Consider the following 22237-nt stretch of genomic DNA (forward strand, 5'->3'; position numbering starts at 1 on the left):
GTCCTTCCACTATTCCCATCAACTCCCTGCCCCCCGGTGTTGCTGTTGAAGCTCTGGAGCAGCTGTTGTCATGTTGATCCAATGATTGCTCCTCAAAGCGCGTAATGATCAAGGAAGACATTTTTTACTAGTTCGACTATGTTATTGGTTGTATGAAGACTCCCGGGGCTATTTTTGGTTTAAAGGTTATCCCAGGGCAACCATTTCAGGGGTTCATCCAACCCCTTTGGCATAGAGTCTGGAGTCTATGAAAGAATTTGGAATTCTGTTCTGCATTTTTTCTTTTTCGATTAGGGGTATTCGATAGAAACTTTGACCAGAATGCTCACTAATGGTAGCTAGCACCATTCCGTTTTGCTTGGCTAATGGGAAAGCAAGCAGTTGCAATTAGCCAGACATTCCATGTTCTCCTCGCATTCCTTGCTCTCCTGCTTCCACCGTTGCTCCAGGCACCGGGAACAAACGCAGCGCCTCGGAAGTCTGCCTGCGAGCTTTTAGGCTCCTGGCAATATGCAATGTACGAGGAGGCGTGCGGATCTTTTCCAGTCAGTTGGCCAGGTAGCTGTCTTCCAGATTTCCTGGCATAGACGAGTCAATGGTTCCAGGGCTTATCAGCTTGTTGAAACGTTTTCGTTGGTGTTCCGTCAATTCCTAGAGCCTGTTTGTGACTAATGCTTTCAGTGCAGCTTGGACTTCTTCCTTCGGTACTATAGGCTCTTGCTCAGATGCTGCTTCTTCAAATGACTGCATGTCCACTACTTCTTTTGGGTACAGTGAGTCTCCATGCATTCCTTCCAACTTCTTTTAATGCTTCCGGCATCATTCAATATTCTGTCCATAAAATCTTTCAATAATTCAACTTGAGGCGTGAACTTTTTTCTTGAATTCTTTTGGTTTGAGATATTCTGTGCGTGTTCTTCCCTTTTGGTCTTCTGACTCTTAGCACATTGCATTATAATTTTTTACTTTGTCTTCTCAAGTGGCCCTTGGTAATTTTCTGTTCAGCTCTTTTAGTTCATTGTACCTTCCATTTGCCTCAGGTGCTCTAAGACTGATAACAAGTGCCAGGGTCTCTTTGGACATCCACTGTGGTCTCGTCCTTCTTCTCTTCAGAATGACATCTTGATGTCCTCCCACAGCTCATCGGGCCTCCTTATCATCAGTGTTCAATTCGTCAAATCTCGAGATGTTCTCAAAGTCCAGGTGGGATAGACACAGGGTCATATTTTTGCTCCCATGGACTCCTTCAGCTTCAACATGAGCTTAAAGATGAGCAAATGGTGGTCTTTTCCAGTGGACCTCGTTTTAACTGCAGATAAGAAACTTCTCGGTTGTCTCTTCCACAGATGTTGTCAATTTGATTTCCGTGCAGTCCATCTGGAGAATTTACACGTATAGTCGTTTGTGTTGTTGAAAATAAGCATTTGCTATGGAGCAGTTGCTGGTCTTGCAAAACGTTATCGTGCCAGCTTCATTTCTATCACCAAGACCAGATTTTCCAACTACTGTTCCTTCCGGTTTCCAACTTTTGCATTCCAACCACCAATAATTAACAATGCCTCTTGATTGTATATCTGATCAATTTCTAAAGACTTTGATAAAATTCTTCCATTTCTAAATCATTAGCTTTAATGGTTAGTGCACAAGTTTGAGTACTAGTTGTACTGACAGGACTTCCTTGTTGTGGATAGATATTATCGGATCAGAAACAGCACTATTCTTCAACATAGATCTTGAAATATCCTTTCTGATAATAAATGCAAAACCAGTCCTCTTGAATTTGTCATTGCTAGCATAGTAAACCATATAGTTTTCTGATTAAAAATGGCAATACCTATCCATTTCAGCTCACACCTAGAATATTGATCTTTATGTGTTCCATTTCATTTTTGATCCTTTCCAATTCCCTTAGATTCATACATTTTATCTTCCATATTCTGATTATTAATTGATGCGTGCAACTACTTCCTCTCATTTTAAGTTGTGCGTCATCAGCAAAGGTAGATCCAGGGGGCTTTACGCCAGAAGGCTTACCTCATCCGTGTCATTACGGTCAATTCTACTTTGAGAAGGTGGCTCTGCCACGGCCATAATTTGAGTATCTTCTGACCTGAGGGGCTCATCTTTGGGCACTATTTCTGACAAGGTTCTACTGCTATTTGGGTAATTTTCAGTATCTCATAATGCCCCACTGCTATCTGCTTGTCTGTCAGTTTGCTATACTGTGGTGGCTTATGTGTGGTTTTGACGCTGGAAGTTATGTCACCAGTAGTCCATATACCGGCAGGGTCACTCAAGTGAACAGGTTTCGGCAGCTCTCCATTTCAAAGAAATAGGTACTTAAAATCACCCCCTATGTTAAGACTTGTAGAATATAATCACACCATGATGAGATCTGCTATGAGAGTCAATCAATTAAAAGGGAGTTCCTTTGAGGGTGTGGCCCCTTTTTGCGAACATCAGAGTTAACCATTGAGTTTTTGCTTGGTCTGGATCCCGCTTCCAGATCCTGGATCTGGAGCTCATCATCTGAGCTCCGTCTTGGGACTTGAGTCAGTGGCCTGCCACATTGTCTACCTGCTGTGAGATTCATAGCCTTTGGCCTGTGAGCAAGGACCCTGCTAGCTCTCCACCTGCTGACCTTGGACTCTTCAGCCTCTGCAGTCCCTAAGCAAGAAGACTGCCATCTACCTGCCAGCCTGGGGTTCCCAGTCCTTATAGTTGTGCTGACCACCACAGGTACATAAAGGACATCATGCATAAAGAAAGAAAAGGGTCATCCACAAAAGGAAAGAAAGAAAAGATCACCATGGATGTCACAAGACTCTGAAACTTGCCCTTGCACATAGTGTAGCTGACGTGAATGGAAGAAATGATAACAAGAGCTAAACAGAATATGTCAAAGGGTAGCTCAAGAAGATAAATATTATTATGAAATGGGAAAAGCAATGGAGTCAGAAAATCAAAACGGAAGAACAAGTCCAGTATTTCCCAAGCTGAAAGAACGGGGGAGTGGAGGTGGGGGGACGGGGGGCATGCGCTGGGCTGCAGGCGGCAGTCTGCGACCACTCGCTGCTCTACAAGAGAAAAATGCGGCTCTGTCTTCCTGTGAAGAGCTGCAGCCTCAGAAACCCTAGGGAGAAGTTTTGCCCTCTCACACGTCAGTCAGGATGGGCACTTGGTTTGTTTTCTATGGGTCAAATGTTGAACGAAGCTGGAAGCATCAAAAGAATGTGGGAGTAATACAGAGTCGCCATACCAAAGAGAAGTGGCCAACCCAGCCATTTCAAGCGGTAGCATATGATCAAAACCCAGCAATATGGAAAGACGTCCACGCTGCACTAAAAGCAGTAGCAAAACCAAGAAAAACCTCTGCAGGAATTGACAGAATACCCACTGAAATGGATCAACAATTAATGCAGTGCTGGAAGCACTTACTCGTCCATGATAAGAAATTTGGAAATAGCTACCTGCCCAAGTGCCCGGAAGATACCCATATCGGTGCCCATTTCCAAAGAACGATGATGCAACAGAACATAGAAATTATCAAACAAGGCCATTAACATCACATGCAACTAAAATTTTGCATAAGATCATTTAAAAATGATTACAGAAGAACATGAACAAAGAGCTGCCACAAGTCAAGCCAGATTCAGAGAAGACATAAATGAGGAATATCAAGCAAAAAAGACCAGAAAGATGTTTATTGGTATTTTATTAACTACGCAAAGGCATTCAACTGGGTGGATCATAATGAACCCTGGATAACACCGAGCAAAATGGAAATTCCAGAACACGCAGGGTCTCGTGTTTAAACTGTACATGGATCAAGATGCTAAGAAGAGAATGCAGTGTTGTTTAAAATTAGGAAAGATGTGCATCAGAGTGGAATCTGTTTACCTTACTTAGTCTCTGTGATGAGCAAATACTCAAGAGAAGCGGGGCTAAATGAAGAGAAGGTGGCATAAGGAGAGGAAGCCACACGAACAACCCGTGACATGCTGATGAACAACCTTGCTTGCTGAGAGTGATGAGGAGTTGATGATGCTCTTGTTGAGGAAGATCAACACCTGCAGCCTTAAGTATGAATCGCTAAGTGTAAAGAGGAAAAATTCACAACTGGCCCAAGAAAGGCCTGAAACTTTGCTTGGACCCACAGCCAATGCTCTTGATGGCAGCAATGAAAACTCAAATGACATACTCTATCGAGGAAGTCTGCCGTACGAGCCTCCTTTCAGGGCTTTAAGAACAAGGATGTCATTTTGAGAACTCTGGTGAGCCTGACCCAAGCCATAGTATTTTCAATCACCTCATATGCATGCAGTAGCTGGACAACAAAGGAGGAAGACTAGGGAATAATTGTTATATTTGAATAACTAGGTTAGCAAAGAATATCGGAAGTACGATGCAATGCCAGACGAACAAGTGAATCTGTCTTGGAAGAAGGACAATCAAAATGTTCCTTACGAGCAAGGGTGCTAAGACGTCATCTCATCTACTTAGGGTATATTATCAGGAAGCGGCAGTCCCTGGTAAAGGACGGGATGCTTGGGATGGGGTCAGTAAAAAGTGAAGACCTTGGACAAGATGGATTGGCAGTGGCTACAGCACTGATAAACACAGCAACGATGAGACGGCACAGGGCGGAAGTGGTGTGTTCTGCTGTCCAGCGGCTCACTAGAAGTTGGAAATTACTTGCTGGCACCTAACAACAACGAGGTGGTGATTCCAACTTCAGCTACTGTTCCAGAGGTGGCTCCATCACGTGTGCAAATACATCTCCTAGCGCCTGACATGCTATGGACCTGGCTAGCGCCTTCCTCTCGACTCTGCTTGTGAAGCACCACCAGAAGTCATTTGCCTTCAGATGGCAAAGCCAGCAATACAGACTCACAGTCTGACCTCAGGGTCCAGCGACTCTGCAGCATCATGTCATAATTTGGTTCACAGAAACCGTGGCTAGAGTTTCCCTTCCACAGGACATCACAGGGATCAACTACATCGACGACATGGTTCTGACGGCGAGTAAGGAAGAAGTATCAGTGATGCGAGACTTACTGGTAAATTAATCTGACAGAAACTTAAGTGCCTTCTAACTCGGTGAAACTTCTAGGAGTCCAGTGTTGTGGGACGTGTTGAGAATTCCCACTGAAGTGGAGGCTAAGTTACTACCTCTGGCCCCTTTCACTATTAAGAAGGCGACACACCTGATGGCCCTTGTTGAAGGTGACAGGTCCCACATCTGGAGACGCTATTGCAGCTCCTTTGTCAAGTGACTCAAGAGGCTGTTGGTGTTGAGCAGAGCCCAGAACAAGGCAGGTTCTGCTACTGGTTCAGGCTGTCATACAACTGCTCTACCCCGTGGGCATACGATCTAGCTCACCCAATGATGCCTGAAGTGGCAGTGGCAGCTAGAGATGCAGTTTGACAGGCCCCCATTAGTGAATCACATCGCCGACCCTTCGTGTTGAGAGCAAAGTCCTGCCGTCCTCTGCAGATTAACGACTCCCTTTTTCTAAAGAGTTCTTGCCTTGTTACTGGGTCTTAGCAGAGAAAGATTGAAGGGGCATTATATCACCATTCAGCCGCCGCTGCATCTGATGGACTGAGTGCTGTCTAAACGGAGAGTCATGGAGTTGGATGTGTTCAGAAGTCCTCCATCATGAAATGGAAGTGGTGTAGGCAAGATCAGGCTCAAGTAGATTGGAAGGCACACATTGCAGGAAGAAATGGCTGAAATGTCCATAGTCTGCATTCTCGTCACGTACCTTCTGTGGTACTTACATATAATCTCATGTTAACATGAGGATATTAAGAGTAAAGGTGTGTCCATCACAGCCTGGTGATGACTCCTTGTAGATTGACCTTCTCATGAGGATTCTGGGAACTTCCTCTCTCTGGAGGGCCACAGTCCTGGCTTCACTTCCTGTTGACAAGCCGCATGGAACCATGCTGATGGCAGCCAGAGCTGTGGAGCTAGAGGAGCCACATGGAGACACACACCAGGGTTGAGATGCTTCCACCGCCACTGCATCCACAAGACTTTCCACCCACTAGGCTGTGATCTTCCTGCATTTGGTATCATTGCATGTGCTGTGTGAGTCTAAAGAGGAATTTATGGACTAGTATTGGACATACTGGCTAATATTAGACTATGGCCATGGTCTAGACTGGGATGTTTTCTCAATATACAATTGCTCTTTAATATAAAGCTCTCTTACACACATGACTATCAACGAATTTGTTTCTCTAGGCAACCTGGACGAACACACCTTCCCTCTCCTTATGCACCTATGGCCTCATGGGGAGCACTTTCTGACTGGGGACTGAGGAAGAGAAAACTCATGCCTGGTTTACAGTTCATGCTGCACGCTTATACATGCAACTCTCTAAAGTTGACAGTGGCATCACTACAGCCCCTTTCTGGAACCTTCTGGAAGGACAGGTGAGAAGAAAATTCTCCAAATGGTAGAACTGCCAGCAGTGCACCTGGTGGTTCATTTTGCTAGGAAGGAGAAACAGCTCGATCGGAGAGTGTAGATCTGGTCTGTAGCAAGGTCTGACGCCTGGGCAGGGGCTGGGAAGGAAGAATGGTTGGAATATTGCTGGAAAAGTGGGGTTGGAAGAGGCGTGTCAAGAGGTCTTTCTTATTGAGCAAAAAAAAAAGTGAAGCTACATATTTGTGTCTCATGAGAACAATCACCAACTGGTGGCCTCTGCAGAGGAGGATTTTTAACAATCAAGTGAATAGGATGATGTTTTACAGAAACCAGACATTCTCTTTCCCTGGCCACTCCTGTTCCTCCTGCCCAATGGGATCCTGAACTAAGTGGTCAGTGGCAGGTTGTGTATGCATGGGCTCAGCAATATGAACCTCCACTTGTCAAGGGTGAGTTGGCTACAGTGACCTCCAAGTGCCTAGTCTCCTAGCAGCAGGAACTAACACTGAATCCCGAGACAGAACCACTCTTGGGGTGATCAGTGGTGATCAGCTGGTGGCAAGCTTAGTACTTTGGAGCAAGTCTCACACGGAAAGGGCAGTATTTTATTCTTACTGGAAGATTTACTCTAGATATGAATTTGCCTTTTCTGCAGACAGTGTTCATGCCAAGAGTACCACCACTGCAATATCCTCACAGCCTTGCCCTCAGACTGGGGGACTCACTGGAGAGCAAATGCAATGCAGCAGAGGGTCCGTGGTCATAGAACTCACTGCTCTGACCCTGTGCCCCAGCATCCTGAAGCAGTGGGTTCAAGAGCACGGTGGAATGGCCTTCAGAAGACAAAAATCTCACACCAGCTGGGTGGCACTATCTTGCAGCAGTCTTTATATATTCTAAATCAGGTCCAGTATAAAAGGGTAAGTCAAAAAGTTAAAAGGTCATAGCAACGTTTATTAAACAAAAATATCAAAATGTGAAGCTATTGTTTGTCTTCATATCCCCCATCTGGGCCTTCAAGATTATTCCCTCTACTGGCTGGGTAGTATTCCAATACATGTCTGTCCTACATTTTATTTATTCACTCATCTGTTGCTCAGTTTGTAGGTAGTGCCTACCTTTGGACAATCGTGAAGAGTGAGGCAACAAACACCGCTGTGCAAGTCTCTTGTCAAGTCCTCCAGAGTCTTCAGCAACCAGGCAAGTCCACGCTGAGCTCCTGACAGCTCACCAACTATCGTGTTAGTGTTTGTTATTTTACCCAAACTGGCTACAGCTGCTCTCTGTAACTACTGACCTTCTACATTTGCCTGTCTCTCCAGGTGTTTGCGGCAGCTTCCCGGTGACTCAGTTCTTTGGTAACATCGTCAGTTCGTTTGGCTTTTTGTCTTGTTGGGAGAACAAGAGTGACTTCCAAACGCTACCTCTCTGGCCAGAAACTGAAAGTTCTCATCTGGTTCTTTCTGTAATGCCGTTGTGCCAATCATACAATGAATCTAGTAGATGAGGTTCTGAAGGGGCAAAGGAGAATCTTAAAATCATGGAACATTCAGCCACATTTGGAAAGGTACTAATCATGTCCCTGAATATCAGCGACGGTTGGCTTATATTAACAAACTGCAGAGGCAAAAGCAGTTTATTTCCGACCGGCTTATACAATTTACTATTGAAGTGCTGTCAGTATTGTGTGGACCAGTAGGGTGAAAGTGCTATCTGAATCTTATTGGTCAAGGTTGGTGGCCTGATTTACAGGAAAGCGAAGATGAAGTTTGGGTACAGACGATCTTAGGGGTGTTATTTACTTGATACCCCTTGCCATTCTGTCAACCACATGACTCCTTTTGAATTGTCTTTAACAATTCCTATCTGATATTCTCTATTTGTGACATTGTCATCAGACCTTTCTCTCTTTTTTTATCTTTTATCATGGTTTCCTTTAGCTATTTGAAGATATTAGAATAACCACTTTAAGGTCTGTTAAGTCTGACATCTGTTACAGTTGCCCTGGCCTGCTTCCCAATGCATTTCATACTGTTTGGTTTAAGGAAGCCAACAGTTGCATGTCTCATGATTTTGGGTAAGAAACATTTCAGATACTGTACTGTCATAGCTCTGAGTACTTGTCCCCTCCCCCCCCTTCCCAGGTGGCTTGTTACTGTGAATTATTTGTTTAGTGACTACTGGATTCTTTTAGTGAATTCTACTCCCTCTCCCACCCTGGAATGTTCAGCCTCTAATGTTGCCCCTAGGGGAGGCGCCCGTTTGGGCACGGCTGGCTTGAGAAAGGCTCTTATCTTCCAGTTCCCTGAACACACCCCACTATTCTGCTCCAGCCCGTAGCCATCCTATGGGCAACGGAACAAAACCCTGCCCCGTCCTGCACCATCCTCACCACCGCTCCTATGCCCACTGCTGCAGCCACTGTGTCCATCCCTCCTGTCGGGGCCCTCCTTTTGCCATGCCCCTATACTTTACGGAACATAAAGTCCTCCTCTACCGACTGACTGGTCTCTCCTGACAACATGTCCAAAGTCTTGTCATCCTGGCCTCCAAGGAGCACGCTGGCTGGATGTCTCCCACGACAGAGTTGCTTGTTCTTGTGGCAGTCCATGGCAATTTCCAGATTCTTTGCCAGCATAGTTCAAAACCAACTGATTATGGTTTTCAACGATGCCCTAAGGCAGCAGTTCTTAACCTGTGGGTCATGACCCCTTTGGGGGTGGAACAACCCTCTCACAGTAGTCACCTGGTTCATAACAGTAGCAAAATTACAGTTATGAAGTAGCAACAAAAATAATTTTATGGTTGGGGGCGGTCACACCATGAGGAGCCGTATGGAAGGGTCTCGGCATGAGGAAGGTGAGAACCACTGCCCTGAGGGCACAAACTGCTCCATGGTGCACTCACTGCCAGTCAGCCCATTCTGACTCATGGCGATCCTACATCATAACGGGGTGCAACTTCCCCTTGGGGTTTCTGAGACTGAAAAGCTTCACAGGAGTAGACAATCTCATCTTTCTCCAAAGGAGCAGCTGGTGGTTCAAACTGCTGACCTTGTGGGTCAACCCAATGTAGACTCTTCTGAGGGAACAGTTCCCTAGGTTAATATCTGAGGTTTATTCTGACCCCAGAAGGGCTCTTCCCAGCTGTCTTTTCCTGATGCAAACTAGCTGGCCCACAGTATATCTTCATTGACTACCATTCTCTCCCAACTGCCTTTTACAACGTTCAGTGTTCTTGGGAGGGCCCGTAAGCTGGAACTTCTCCAGGATCTGCTGCAAATGAAGCTAGTTCCTTTGAATCAATTCCGACTCACCGCGAGTCTACATAAACTTTCTGTGACTGTAAATCTTTATAAGATCAGATAGACTCATTTTTCTCTGGAGCAGCAATAGGTGGGTTTGTACTGCTAACCTTTGGAATAGCAGTCCAACACCTAAGCCACAGTGCCAGAACAGCTTCTCATGAGGACAGACTAAAAACAAAACAAACTTGCTGCCATTGAGCCCATTCTGACTCGTAGCGACCCAATGGGAGAGGGCAGAACTAGCCCTGTGGGCTTCTGAGACCGGAAATCTTGACTGAAGAAGAAAGCTTTATCTTCCTCTTGCAGAATGGCTGCTGGTTTCAAACTGTTAACCTTGAAGTTAGCGGGCCAAGACATTACCCCTCCTCTCACCAGCACATTAGGAACGATCTTACAGATCGCTCCTCCCTCCAGGTCAGATTTCTGAGCCAGACCTCTGGAGTGACACCCCGTTTTGGGAGCTGGACGCTCAGTGGGAGGGGCAAGAGCCACCTCACATTTTCTCCGTTTGCCTCTCCTGGAGTGGACCTTTACCACCTTACGAGCTGGGGCAAGGGCAATCCAGGTCTCAGCAAGCTCTGCAGCTCAGTGCCTAAGGCAAATGGGGGGAGTGAAAAAAGGGAGCCCCTACCCCTTGACTATGCTCACCTGGAACTTAATCTCAGCAACGGGGACACCTTGATGCAGGCTGAGAAACGCTGACCCTTGCCCCTCCCGGGAGAAAGCGCTGACCAGGAGCTGAAGGGAGAGGGACTTGTGTCTTGGTTGTTTCCATTGGGAAAGGAGCTTCCTTGAGTTGTGGGGACAGGAAGGCATGGCCTTGATTCAAAGGCAACAGCTTCTTGTTTTCCATACTGAATTTTTGTTGATCTTCTTGATTATTTGTTTACTCATTTCCTGTAAGGCCTTATTAGGATCGTTTCTGGAGGCATTAAATGGGTAGTTAAAAAATAATTTCAGCTGGGGTGGGGATCTAGGGAGCTTCCTGTGCTGGAAGTCCGTCATTCATCCCTACTTTTTAATGTGAACTAAATGCTAAACACCGCTTGTCTTTGAACTTGTGTTCCCCTCTCTACAACCGCAGCATGTGGGCACCCAGCGACACCTGGACATTCAGCTCATTCTTGCAGCGAGTGGGATGGGGCAGTGCATCCGGCCCCCAAGCTCTTTCCAACTTTGAAGCTGCACGTGGCATGCACACTCACGACATATGGCCTTTTCAATCCCCTAGAGCAGCGGCTCTCCACCTTCCTCACGCCGCGGCCCTTCCAGACAGTTCCTCATGTGGTGGTGGCCCCCAACCATAAAATCATTTTCGTTGGTACTACATAACTGTAATTTGCTACTGTGATGAATCGGGCGGCCCCTGTGAGAGGGTCGTTCGACCCCCAAAGGAGTCGCGACTCACAGGTTGAGAACCGCTGCCCTAGAGTCTTGGGATAAAGCCCCACATTCTGTTTCTCACTTTCCACCGCCCTTGGCAATCCCTGTCGACCCTTCTGGAAGCATCTCACACGCAGACACATGGAAAAGTTCCCACTTAACCCCCGAGAGACGAGGCTAACAACGGGCCGGGTTTTCAGAGGACCGACGGGAGGAAGGGGACGTTAGCCTGGCCACCTGCTTGGAGTCTTTAAAGACCATTTCATGTTAACACAATTTACTCTGAAGCAAAAAAATGTAAAAACAATTGGGTTCACAGTTTTGCACGTAGCTAGTTTTACAAAGAATCACGTGAGAGAGACCATCTACCTTCCCCTTCTTGGCACACACAGCGAGTGCCATGCAAACACTTCCCTGACGACGTATACTACCATGGAGACAGTCACCGGCAGGCCTTCTTGCTCTTTCGAAGGATCTGGAAAGCCTGCTGGCAGGTCCACCTAGCTTGCTGACAGTCTGCGGCAGGAGCGGAGCAAACACTGCGTGTAAGTTACTTCCCTGCCATGTAGGGTCGTGCTGAGCATTTCAGTACAACCAAATTGACATGATCGGACGTCTTCATAATCTGAAATGCAGTACATGTAAGCACAGTGTGCATAAAACAGTTAAACACTGACCTGAAACAACCTGCGTGAAAACCAGTAGGCTCAACATGCAGATGACCCCCAGGATCAAGCACAGGCTACTTGAACGCTAGTATTCTTCAAATGGTTCCGACGAGCCAAACGTGAAAAGTCCAGCACGCAAAACACCACCCGTTCTAAATAGAACTCAGCATGAAGACACTTTCAGCACCATTAGAAATTAAGCACCTACTTGCCTATTAAAGTGGCAAAGGTATATTACTTTAGTCCTGGGGGAAGTTCATTCCATCTCTGTTGGGGCGGCTGGGACAGAGGCCTCTCTGGTACGACTAGTTGGCCCTTCTGGAGAGCAGGGCTCTCCCAAACCTCAACATGACACCGCACTGATCCATTCAGTTGACCTGTGAGAATTAGGCCCAAGGCAGCAATCGTGGGAGTGTGAGCATGTCTCTGAGGAGGTCCACCACCACACTGCTAGAGCAAGCCACACTTAGTCCGGGTGCACCGATAAGATGGAATACTGTACCGTCATTCAAATGATATGTAGAAGAATATATGTAACAGATTGAAAAGTTTGTAATTTATTCAGTACAAAACATTATAAAATAAGTATATGATTCTAATAATAAAATGTTCATAGTATTCAACATAATTCAGGGATTTACATTGAATACTAATGCCGCTATAGCCCAGAGGTAGGATTATAGAATTTTTTTAGTTTTCTTCTTTATACTTTAATAATGTGCTTTCTAGATTTAATGTGATAAGCATAATTATTTTTATATTCAGAAAAAAAAGCATAACAATATACATCCTATTGGGGGGGCATTTTAAAAAACCTTTTCACAAATTTCAAAATATAGAATTATAAACAGTCAATAACTTTTTTATTAACATAATGATATAAAAAATTTTAGTGTGATATACAGAATTCCCAGAGTAAATTTTACACATTTTAATGTACTTATTAAAATTCTAATTTACAAGAATGCCTTGTCTTACTGCCACTGATCTTTCAATACAAAAGTCTTACAGTATTTTAATAGCTATAAAACTACAACATTAACCTTGCGGTTAGGTAGTTCTCTCCCCTCCCCGGTCACTCTGTCATAAGGAAAGTCCATTAATCCACGGCTAAAATGTCTGTCTGTCTGTCAAACAATAAGTTACACAGATTCTATACATAATTACAGTCGAATAATTAGAATTCCAGTATGTGGCAACATCCTACACTGCTTCTAACACCATAGGCAAAGCGAGCTACGATGTGCGCTGCGACCTGTAGCCAAGTCAAAGGACGATGTGAGAATCCGCCCGCTCAGTCGGACTCCTTGGACGGAGACTTTACGACGGGGCAGAATTCGCAGCTGTGTTAGGCACTGATCCAGGCTAATTCCCAACTAATTCTGGAAAAGCCCGGTTGCTTCCGTGAGACATGCACGATGCTAGGTTTTCCCACCCGTAGTCCCCATAAAACCCAACAACTTCATAATGTACTCTTTATTCGCGATATAAAAATAATCTATGTCGTAGCTTCGTGCTTGACTTCAAATTCTTAAAAGTAGCTAAAGGATTTTACATTCCTTCCTTTGATTCAGGTTCGCTCTAAGATTAGATCACTTGGATCAGTCAAGTCGAAATAAAATACCTGGGTATGGTTTGGCCAAATTTTATGTGCATTCAACTCAACATGTGAAGGCAGCCGAGGAGGGTGGGGACATGTCCGCCTTCAATGTCAGACAAAGCTCTCCCCTCGCCGGTTACTTCAGCACGTTCCCAACGCAGAACTGCTCGGAGCGGGGAGCCTGGCGCTTCAGCAACCACGGACTTGGAATAAACCCGGTGTAACGAGAGGGTCACTACTGGGATGCTATGGAAACAAGCAACTGGACTAAACTGCATGAAGGCAGAGACTTGGGAGAGTGGTTTAAACTCGATGCTGGCTTCTCTTGCTGACACAGCGCATCTATCTAACTCGACAGTCCAGCCTGGCACCTGCCGCATATTAGTGACTATCCGCAGGCAGTCAGGTACGCCTGTCTCGGTAGAGAAACCGGCAAAGGAAGGACACGGAACAGCCGTGGCCTGTGCCACAAAGCCTGGGATCACCCGCCTCCCCATCAGCCTTCCTGGGCTCACCTGCCTTCCCATGAAGCAGGAGTGAGGCAGCTAAACGGAGGGCCTGTGCAAAGTTTTTCCCTTTGTTTTCCAGCTTAAGTTCTATCACTGAATTTCTCATTTGGTGTGGGAACAGATCATTGACTTTTAAAAATCAGGAGTTCCATTTCGTAGGGAGACAAAGTGCAAATTCGTCCTACAGCAGAGAACGGCTGCACGCCCGCCTGCAGCTGCTCGCGGTGCCCGTGCTGGGCCACCCACCTGTGCAAACAGACATTCACTCGTGGCTTGGAAGTGCTCTTGGCAAGTCGAAACATGTCTTTAGCTAAGTCCAGGGAACGCTTGCTGAGCCGAGACTTTGGGCCCTGCGCCTACACATCGTCACAGCACTGAGGAGTGATGGAGTCCCCCCGAAGGCTCGTGGCTGGACACATGTCAGCATGTCCACGTGCTACATCACTTCTGACGGGTCTCAAGGGCCCCAAGGCGGCATTCTGGCAGTGTAAGTCTCTCCTCTTGGTCCTCTCTTGTCAGTGTGTGCAGTTTCACATGTTGTAGGCGACATAGATGGGGTCCAGCTGGTCGGCCAGGAAGCCGTCCCTCAGGTGCATTCGCTGCTTCTCCCCCCGGGAGTTGATGGGGATCACTCCCGGGTCCACGATGACCACCACGCCGACGACCAGGTAGTGCTCCTCCAGCACCACGTTGGTCACCAGGGCCACCAGGTCCAGTGCATCCTGCTCCAGGCCCTCGAGCTCCACCACCACCACCAGCAGGTTGGTCCACGTGAAGACGGCACTGCAGGGGAGAAGACAGAGGCCATCGGGCCAGGGTGACATCCAGAAACAAGCAACAGACAACACAGGCGCAAAGAGCAAATTGCTGCCTGTTGCTAATGGGCACTGCTGCCTAACAGCACTTAGTACTGAACGGTAACGTGAAGTGTGCTTCACAGGAGCATACACGGGTTGGTGGAAGTTCTTGCTAAGAATCAAGAACACGGCTTGATGTGGAAGCTGAGCCTGCCCCACATGCGCCCTCTGCAAAGCGAAGGACTCACGAGGCATGTCCTCGAAATGAAGAAATTCGCGTTGAAAGCAGAAACATTTCAGGATTGGAACTGGGGGTACCTTAGAATTGTGTGCATTTGGGGCGAGCCCCTGGGTTTAAAACTGTTTAGGAAGAGAGGAACATCAAAGAAACCCACCAGATTAGAAGCAGTGTATCTCGAGAGTAAGCCAGGCTCGGCACGTAGCCCTGAATCACCTGGCCCTGCAGGGTCCAACGTGTCCCTGAGCACAGAGGCCCACGCCCAGAGCGCCCTGGACGGCAGCACCCCAGGGGCCCCAGACCCTCACCACTCGGCAATGCTCCTGTGCGCCCGGATGACCGAGGTCTCAATGTCGATGGGGTGGTACCGCATGCCTCTCAGCTCAAGCGTTTCGTCCAGGGACCCGACGACATACAGGGCGTCATGCCGCTCTGCAAGGGCACACGGTCGAACATGCAGCAGGTTAGGGTGCACCAGCCGAGCTGCTCCGACTTCCTCCTGAGAGGCCTGTGCCAACCCAACACGGACTCTCTGGAACCTGGAGCTGCCCCCTAAGGGCTGCGGGGCTGCTGCTCTTCTGGACCCTGTGGTCACTAATATGTTGGTCTGTTATCTCTGCAGACAGTGACCACATCGGAGGCGGTACGGCCACACACCACGGATGTGCGTTTAAAATGGCTTTTCTCCATTATCAGCATCCTGGTTGCATTAAGTTAGCTGCTGGGGGCACGCAGGGTCCTATGGGCACTGACTACAACTCTGAACGGGTCTTGGAGAGAGGGGCCGTGCTGGTGAGAGCACAGGGCTCCTGGTTGGCATCAGGTTGGTGAAACAGCGTGCCAGGAAGCACTAGGGTACTGGAGAACCTGACCGCTTAGCCCAGAGGTCAAAAACCACCGAGTGAGCCATCACAGCACGGAGGTCTCCACAACAGAGAGCACCGGCCACGGTGAGCCTGCGGTAGGGCTGTGGGCAGAACACCCCCACCCAGCGCCCCGAGCACTGTGGCAGCCCCGGGTCACCCTCACCTCCGCTGGCATCTGTGAGCTCCGTCCTCCGGAGGAAGCCGAGGTATCCAGTCCTGGCCCAGATGGTCTGCGTGTCTCCGAAGCTCAGCCGGGCATTGAAGTGGTCAGCGTGCAGCGCTTCTTCCCCGTACACAGTGTAGTACCCGGTGGCATTGTGGGGGCTGCTGACCCAGATCTGCGGTCAGGGGGATGGATGCTGTCAAACACATGCTGCTTTACGGCAGAGCCCAGGCCCAGCTGATGGACAAGGCTAGCAAAACCTACAGTGAACTAGCAGCGGCCATCGGGGAGGAAAGCAAAAAAGCCCACATGAAAGAAGCACACCAGCCTGTGTGATCATGAGGTGGCAATGAAAGTAAGCATCAGGAGTTCAAAAGCAAGCAACCAAATTGATGTGAAGGAGCGTGGACACAGTAGAGACCCAAAACCCACCTGCAAGACAATCGAACAGGCCCTCACAGAGGGTCCGCACAGAGAGGGGCATGAGAAATTCAGGGGGTGGTAGAGCACCGATGAAACAGAGAACTAACCTCTGGTTCTTTAATAGTTCCTCCCCTTACTATTAAGGCTTATGTTTCACCTCATTAATACTGTTAGCCCTACTACGTTCATGTGTATAATTCAGATCGTTCGATGCAAGAAGGCCAGGGTGGATGACCCTTCAGAAACAGCAATGGGAGTAATGATTCCTTGAGGATGCGGGAAGACAGGTGGTGGGAAGGGTGGGAAGGGGAGCTGATAGCAATGACGACGGTTTCACCACACGAGGGGAGCGAACAACAGAACTGTAGGTGAATGGATATATTGGATGGGGTAAGGGACGGCTAAACATATATGTATATATGATCTAATAATAATAATATATAACAATAACAACAAGGGTTCCTGGGGAAAAGGGTGGGGAAGGAAGGGATAAAGGGGAGCTGACATAAAAAGAGTTCCAGAAGAAAGAAATGCTCTGAACCTGATTGTAGTAGCACTTGTACAGTTATGCTTGATTTATTTGAATTGTGGAATGCTATGACAACTGTAAGAGCTCCCGCTAAAAGGAGGGAAGAAAGAGGAAAACAAAAACAAGCTCCTCTTGTTCTCTATTCCAGTGAGCAAAAGTGCGGCTTTGTTGTCAGCATCTCTTAGCTAGGGAGCTACATGAAATGCAGGCAAATACATTACTCTCTTTCTCTTCAGGCAAGGGCTCCTCCCCGTGGCCCAGGGATGACATCTGAAGGTCTCTGTCCTGTGTGCGTGAGCCAAGACATTGACCCAACATGCCTCACATCAAACGGTGGCTGAGTGAAAGTTGAGGACAGACCACACTAACAGGGTCAATTGATGAGCGGGCCACGTGCAGCCACATGGAGACACATCGTAGTGGAGGGCCCAGCAAGGGGAGTCTGTGTCAGGGAGCACACGGTGCAAGTGTGTAGACCACAGGACCCCGCCATGTAGACACAGCAGGGGCTCAGCATGCTCCTGATTGGTCCTCAGCTACAGCTCTGCAGCAGTGAGAGCCCAGGCACCCTCAGCTGCAGCCTGGGAGCTCACAAGAACACCCAGCCCCAAGGGAGGCAAAGGGCATGGCAGAGGAGGAGGGGCAGACCATCTCTAGAGGTGGCACCTGTGGCCTTGACAACCCTAGGTTGGCAGTGTGAGGGCCCCCATGCCAGCATTGGAGTTCGCAGCCTCCTCTGCCTTCCCTATGAAAGGCCAGCCCCTTGGTGGCCCGAGAACTACACTATGCAGCCACTGCTGCAAAGCAGTTCCAGTTGCCCTGGCCCTGGGGCTCCGCTGCTGGAAGTAGCAGTGCCGGCTATAGGGCTGTGCGGGATCCCCGCGGGGAGGACCCGGGGCCCTGAAACCCCTCGTGGAGGTGGGGACAGGATGTACATGCTGGTGAAACAGTCAGCAGTTTCTCGCCCATTCCCAAATGGTTAAGACAGCCTGTGTCCGGCCAGAGAGGGGAGTGGGGTGAAGAGCAGCAACACCAGAGTGCAGGCAGCCCTCCGCGAGCCACTCCCCCCCCCCCCCCCCCCGAGGTCCGCAGTGCTCACCTCTCCCAGGTGTGAATCTCCGAGGGGCCCTTTGGTTTCGGTGTGTGCAATGATGACCTTCACCCCCGGGAGAATCTGGAAGAAGGAGGGAGTCCCATGCTCAAGAAAACACTGGGTAAGGCACTTCTTCTTAGAGAGCTTAAGAACAAGCGAAATAAAAGAGCACTTCCCCAGGGCAGGCGATTTACAGTGCATGTGACTGGCAGGAACCACAGAAGTCGGTCCAAGTTTCACTCGGTTTGTAAGGAGGCAAGAGATGTTCGGGAATACACACCGTGAGTCTTAGCAAGACCACCGGAGTTCCCACAGACAGACTCTATTGTTGGGTGCTAGCATACCGAGGGGTCTGCATCAAGCTCTGTGGACCTCAGAGAGCAAAGCCGAGCCCCCAGGTCCCCTTGCCTCCCAGCCTGCCCCACGAGGGCTCCCCTGAGCCTCTCTCTATTCATCCTGGGCAGCAGGCTCTCCATTGTGTGGCTACACCAGGCCTGGTCTCCCTTTCACCATGTCTACCTCGGGCAAGAGTGAGGATGGGCCAGGAGCCACAGGAAGGCCAATAGGAATGCCAAATACGGCTGCCCTTCCGACAATGCCTGGGTCAGTGCCAGGTCCTCTTTCCCATCTGTCACTGGCTCTCTGGGCCCTGGCCCACTGGGGCCACTCTGACTTCTTCCCTACCTGGCCCATCTGAACCCCAAACCCAGAGCTTTCTTTCCAAAACACAAGTCAGGCCCAAGTGATTTGTAACCCAAGAGTGGGTGGAAAGTCCAACAAAATGGTTGGCTAAACAATTATGGGGGAGCCCTGGTGGTGTAGTGGTTATGCGTCAGGCTGCAATCTGCAGGGTTAGCAGTTCGAAACCACCAGCAGCCCCTCTGGAGAAAGACTGGGCTTTCTACTCCCATCAAGAGTTACAGGCTTGGAAACCCACAGGGTTTGCTCTGATTCAGCCCTGACTCGATGGCAGAGAGCATGGCGTGGAGTTTAAACAACTGTGGTTCAGCCACATGGGGTAACAAACACCGCACAGACCTGCTTCCAGCTGAAGGGAGCCGTGCAGTGGACACTGACCCCAGCCTTGGGGGCTCCCACACGCAGAATGCCGCCTGGCCCAGGCCACCACTATCTGCAGCCCCTGACGCTGAGCAGGTGCCTCCTGGCCTGGCGGCTCCTGTCCCGGCTGCACAGCCCATCTGCTAAGTACAGGGTCCTCTGTTTCCAGGGTTGACTTAGTGATCCGGGTGAGGATCTGGCAAATGCAGGGCACAGGTGTGCTGCTCAGGCTGCCCTGTGGAACTGGATGAACTGGCTGGTACCTTTCAGTGCATTCAGCCTACTCACCCGACCTCGTTACAGTCCAGAGTCAGGCCAGAGCTCTCCACCTCAAGAAGGGTGTCTCACAAGCACCAGACTCCTCCTAGATGCTCCTCTGCAGTGTGAGGGGCCCGCACCGGCCCTGCTTGGGGTTGAGCACCCCATCACCCATCACCTGCGCATCTGTCCTCTGTGCTGCTAGTTCTCCATGCTGCCTCCCCCCTTTCCCCCTCCCTTGGGACTTTGTGAGTGCGAACAAGGCATCTCAGTTGCTACGCTCTGCATTGAGGTTGCCCTTGGAGAGGAAGCTGTCATTTCTATGAACCTGGAGTGAAAGGGGGGGTCCCGGGGGTGCTGCCGGGCTATCTCATTAGACTGCTAATGAGATCGGTGGTTCAAACCCCTCAGCCACTCCATGAGAGAAAGACAAGGCTGTCTGCTGCCATACAGATAGACAGTCTAGGAAATTCTACGACAGGCTTTGGTGAGTTGGCAGTGGGTGTGGTGTGGCCTCAGGAGGATTAAAGCAGAAGCCGCCCTCCACAGAAGCCCAACGGCCTCAACCGAGTATGGGTGATATTCACGAGGGCACCGGGGGGCCCCAGCACTCTGCAGCTGATGACTGAGACATTGCGCAGGAGGCCTAAGCGTCCCCTACCTTTCCAGACTCCATCAACGGCAGGCTGTGTGGAGAGCCCCGTTCTACCAAACGCACCCTGGAATTAACAAGGGGGAAAGGTCAGAATAGGCAGCCCACACAGATGGTGATTTCTGAACAGACCGTGAGGTGACCAGAACTGATGAGCACGACATCTGTCCATCTGATGACAGTGACCAGGATGCCAGTGCATCAACAGCCAGTGGTGACTGTTGTGGGCAGTGGCGTCCAGGGTTACCCTGAACAGGCCACACACTGCCACCCCGCCGGCCTCCATGTTTATATCGGGCTGCAGCGAGGCCACATAAGGAACCAACATGGAGACCTGCGTCCCAAAGCTGGGAGGGACCGTAAAGAGCACCCGGACACAGACAAACCCATAAGTGCCCAGCGGGCCCCTTTCCCAGGGGAAACTGCAGGCAGAGAGTTCACCAGCGCTGCCCCTCTGGGAATGTGTGCATGTGCCTGGGGTCTTAAGGACCCCAACTCTTCAGGTTCTTCTTGCTGTGTCGCAGCCCCTCTGGTCGGGCTCCCTGTCCCCCTGCCCCTGGGGCCTGGGAGGCCACAGGCAACACAGATCACGCCCGCTGTGTGCCCCCTGCTGGGGGCGGGGCTCACCTGTCATGGCGCAGTGCCCTCATGTCCACATAGACAGTTGTCGGGTCCGGGCCGGCTGTGCCCTGCAAGGGAAGCAGCAGCTGAGGGCGTGCCCACCCGCCCTCTCTCAGAGCCCCTGCATCCAGGACCTGAGACCCAGGCTCTGCTCAGAGGGCGCACGGGCCCCAGGCGGGGCAGGTGCACGGTGACAGTGAGTGAAATGTCTGCCAAGAGAACTTAAACTTCAACTCTGGCAGCATCCTATCCCCGCTGAGTACCCTCACTGGGTTCTGGGAGGGCTTCCACCAGCCAGCAGGGTCGGACAGCTCCGAGCCAGCCAACCTGGTTCTGTAAAGACTGAGCACCTCAATTTCTCCCTTCTCGCCTGCGAGCTCATCCCGATCGACTACAGGGCACCGTGGCCCGTCTTATTAGTTCAGAACCATCAATCAATCAAACACCAACTTCGTTCTTGGGAAATGCCAGACCCTATACTACATCTTCCCTGGAAACAACACTCCTGCGTTGGAGTGAGACGCAACCCATCCTCCCAAGACAATGCCATGAAGGTTGATTTTCCTCTGAAGACAGCTGTACTCTCAAGTTCAGTTACAAAGGGGCTGTCGTGACACGTCCGTTAACATTCACTGAAAGCAAAGTCAGACCGCGAGGGCGGCTCTGGTTCGCCTGGAGCGGAGGCGTGGGGCAAGGGCACACACACGAGGTCGTACCTGCTCAGCCAGCTTTCCCAGCCTGTTTGGCTGACAGAGGTAAGGGAGGCCAGCAGAGTGGGACAGAGAGGAGACAGCCACGAGGAGACACAGACAGAAGGCAGCAGGAACATGAGAAACACAGTGAGAGAGAACAGAAGGCATCACTGTATCTTAAACAACAAACAAGCGAGGCTCTTGCCACCCGGCTGTCATTCCACAAGCCCCACGCGTGATCCTCCCTGCCAGCCAGCGGGCCGACTGGAGCAGCAGGTGGGCTCTGGTGTGGGCACTGACGGGAGGGGCGGTAGAGGACTTGAGAAAAGGCCCCACCCCGGCGCCTGCCGCAGGAGGAGCGCCTGGTCACCCCGCGCAGGTACAGGGCCTCTCGAAGGGGCACGGATCGATGCTGCTCTGGCAGCATGGCCTCTTGGCCTGCACAAACTGGCCCGGGCAGCGGGGTTCTAAGGAAGGGGATGAGGCTAGTCAAGCGCCCTGGAGAGAGCCAGATCTGGGCTGGTCTGGGCCGGGCGAGGCCCCTCCTTCCGGCAGCTCTCCCTCAGCATGGTAAGGCGGCTGTCTAGCCCACCACCTGGCTTGAGGAGGAGGCGCTGGAGATGCCAGCACAAACTCTGACGGCCGCCGAGTCACCAACAGCACACGGAGTCTGGCTACTTGGTTTCTGAAACGCTGCTTCCTCTCAGGAAGTCAAAGAGCGCTCGCAGCTTCAAAAATCAATCCAGGCGATTAAAAAATAAATCTTTAAAGTCACATAATTGACGTTGCTATCTCAAATTGAGGCGGGGACATAAGACAGTAAACTAGATTGCTCTTGTTCTCCAGTGCGAGCTGCATGGCATAAACTGCTTTGAGGTTCTTACAGGTCAGGTAGCTGTCAATGTTCAAACGCCACTTGGGGCGGCTCTCCGAGCTAGC

General features: G+C 49.8%; 1 protein-coding gene across 2 annotated transcripts in view; it reads right to left on the reverse strand.

Moving 5' to 3' along the window:
• Positions 1-12362: 12362 nt before the first annotated feature.
• DIP2A (disco interacting protein 2 homolog A) overlaps positions 12363-22237 on the reverse strand; it is a 125584-nt gene continuing 115709 nt past the window's right edge. For both annotated transcript variants that reach the window (XM_075542171.1, XM_075542170.1), the window contains exons 33-38: positions 20613-20674; positions 19995-20052; positions 18023-18097; positions 15972-16146; positions 15251-15374; positions 12363-14690 (exon numbers count right to left, since the gene is read on the reverse strand). In XM_075542171.1, coding sequence (XP_075398286.1) covers positions 14438-14690; positions 15251-15374; positions 15972-16146; positions 18023-18097; positions 19995-20052; positions 20613-20674 — 747 coding nt within the window. In that variant the 3' untranslated portion in view covers positions 12363-14437. The remainder of the gene's footprint in view (positions 14691-15250; positions 15375-15971; positions 16147-18022; positions 18098-19994; positions 20053-20612; positions 20675-22237) is intronic.

This window comes from Tenrec ecaudatus, chromosome 2 (assembly GCF_050624435.1).
Source record: "Tenrec ecaudatus isolate mTenEca1 chromosome 2, mTenEca1.hap1, whole genome shotgun sequence".
Lineage (NCBI taxonomy): Eukaryota > Metazoa > Chordata > Mammalia > Afrosoricida > Tenrecidae > Tenrec > Tenrec ecaudatus.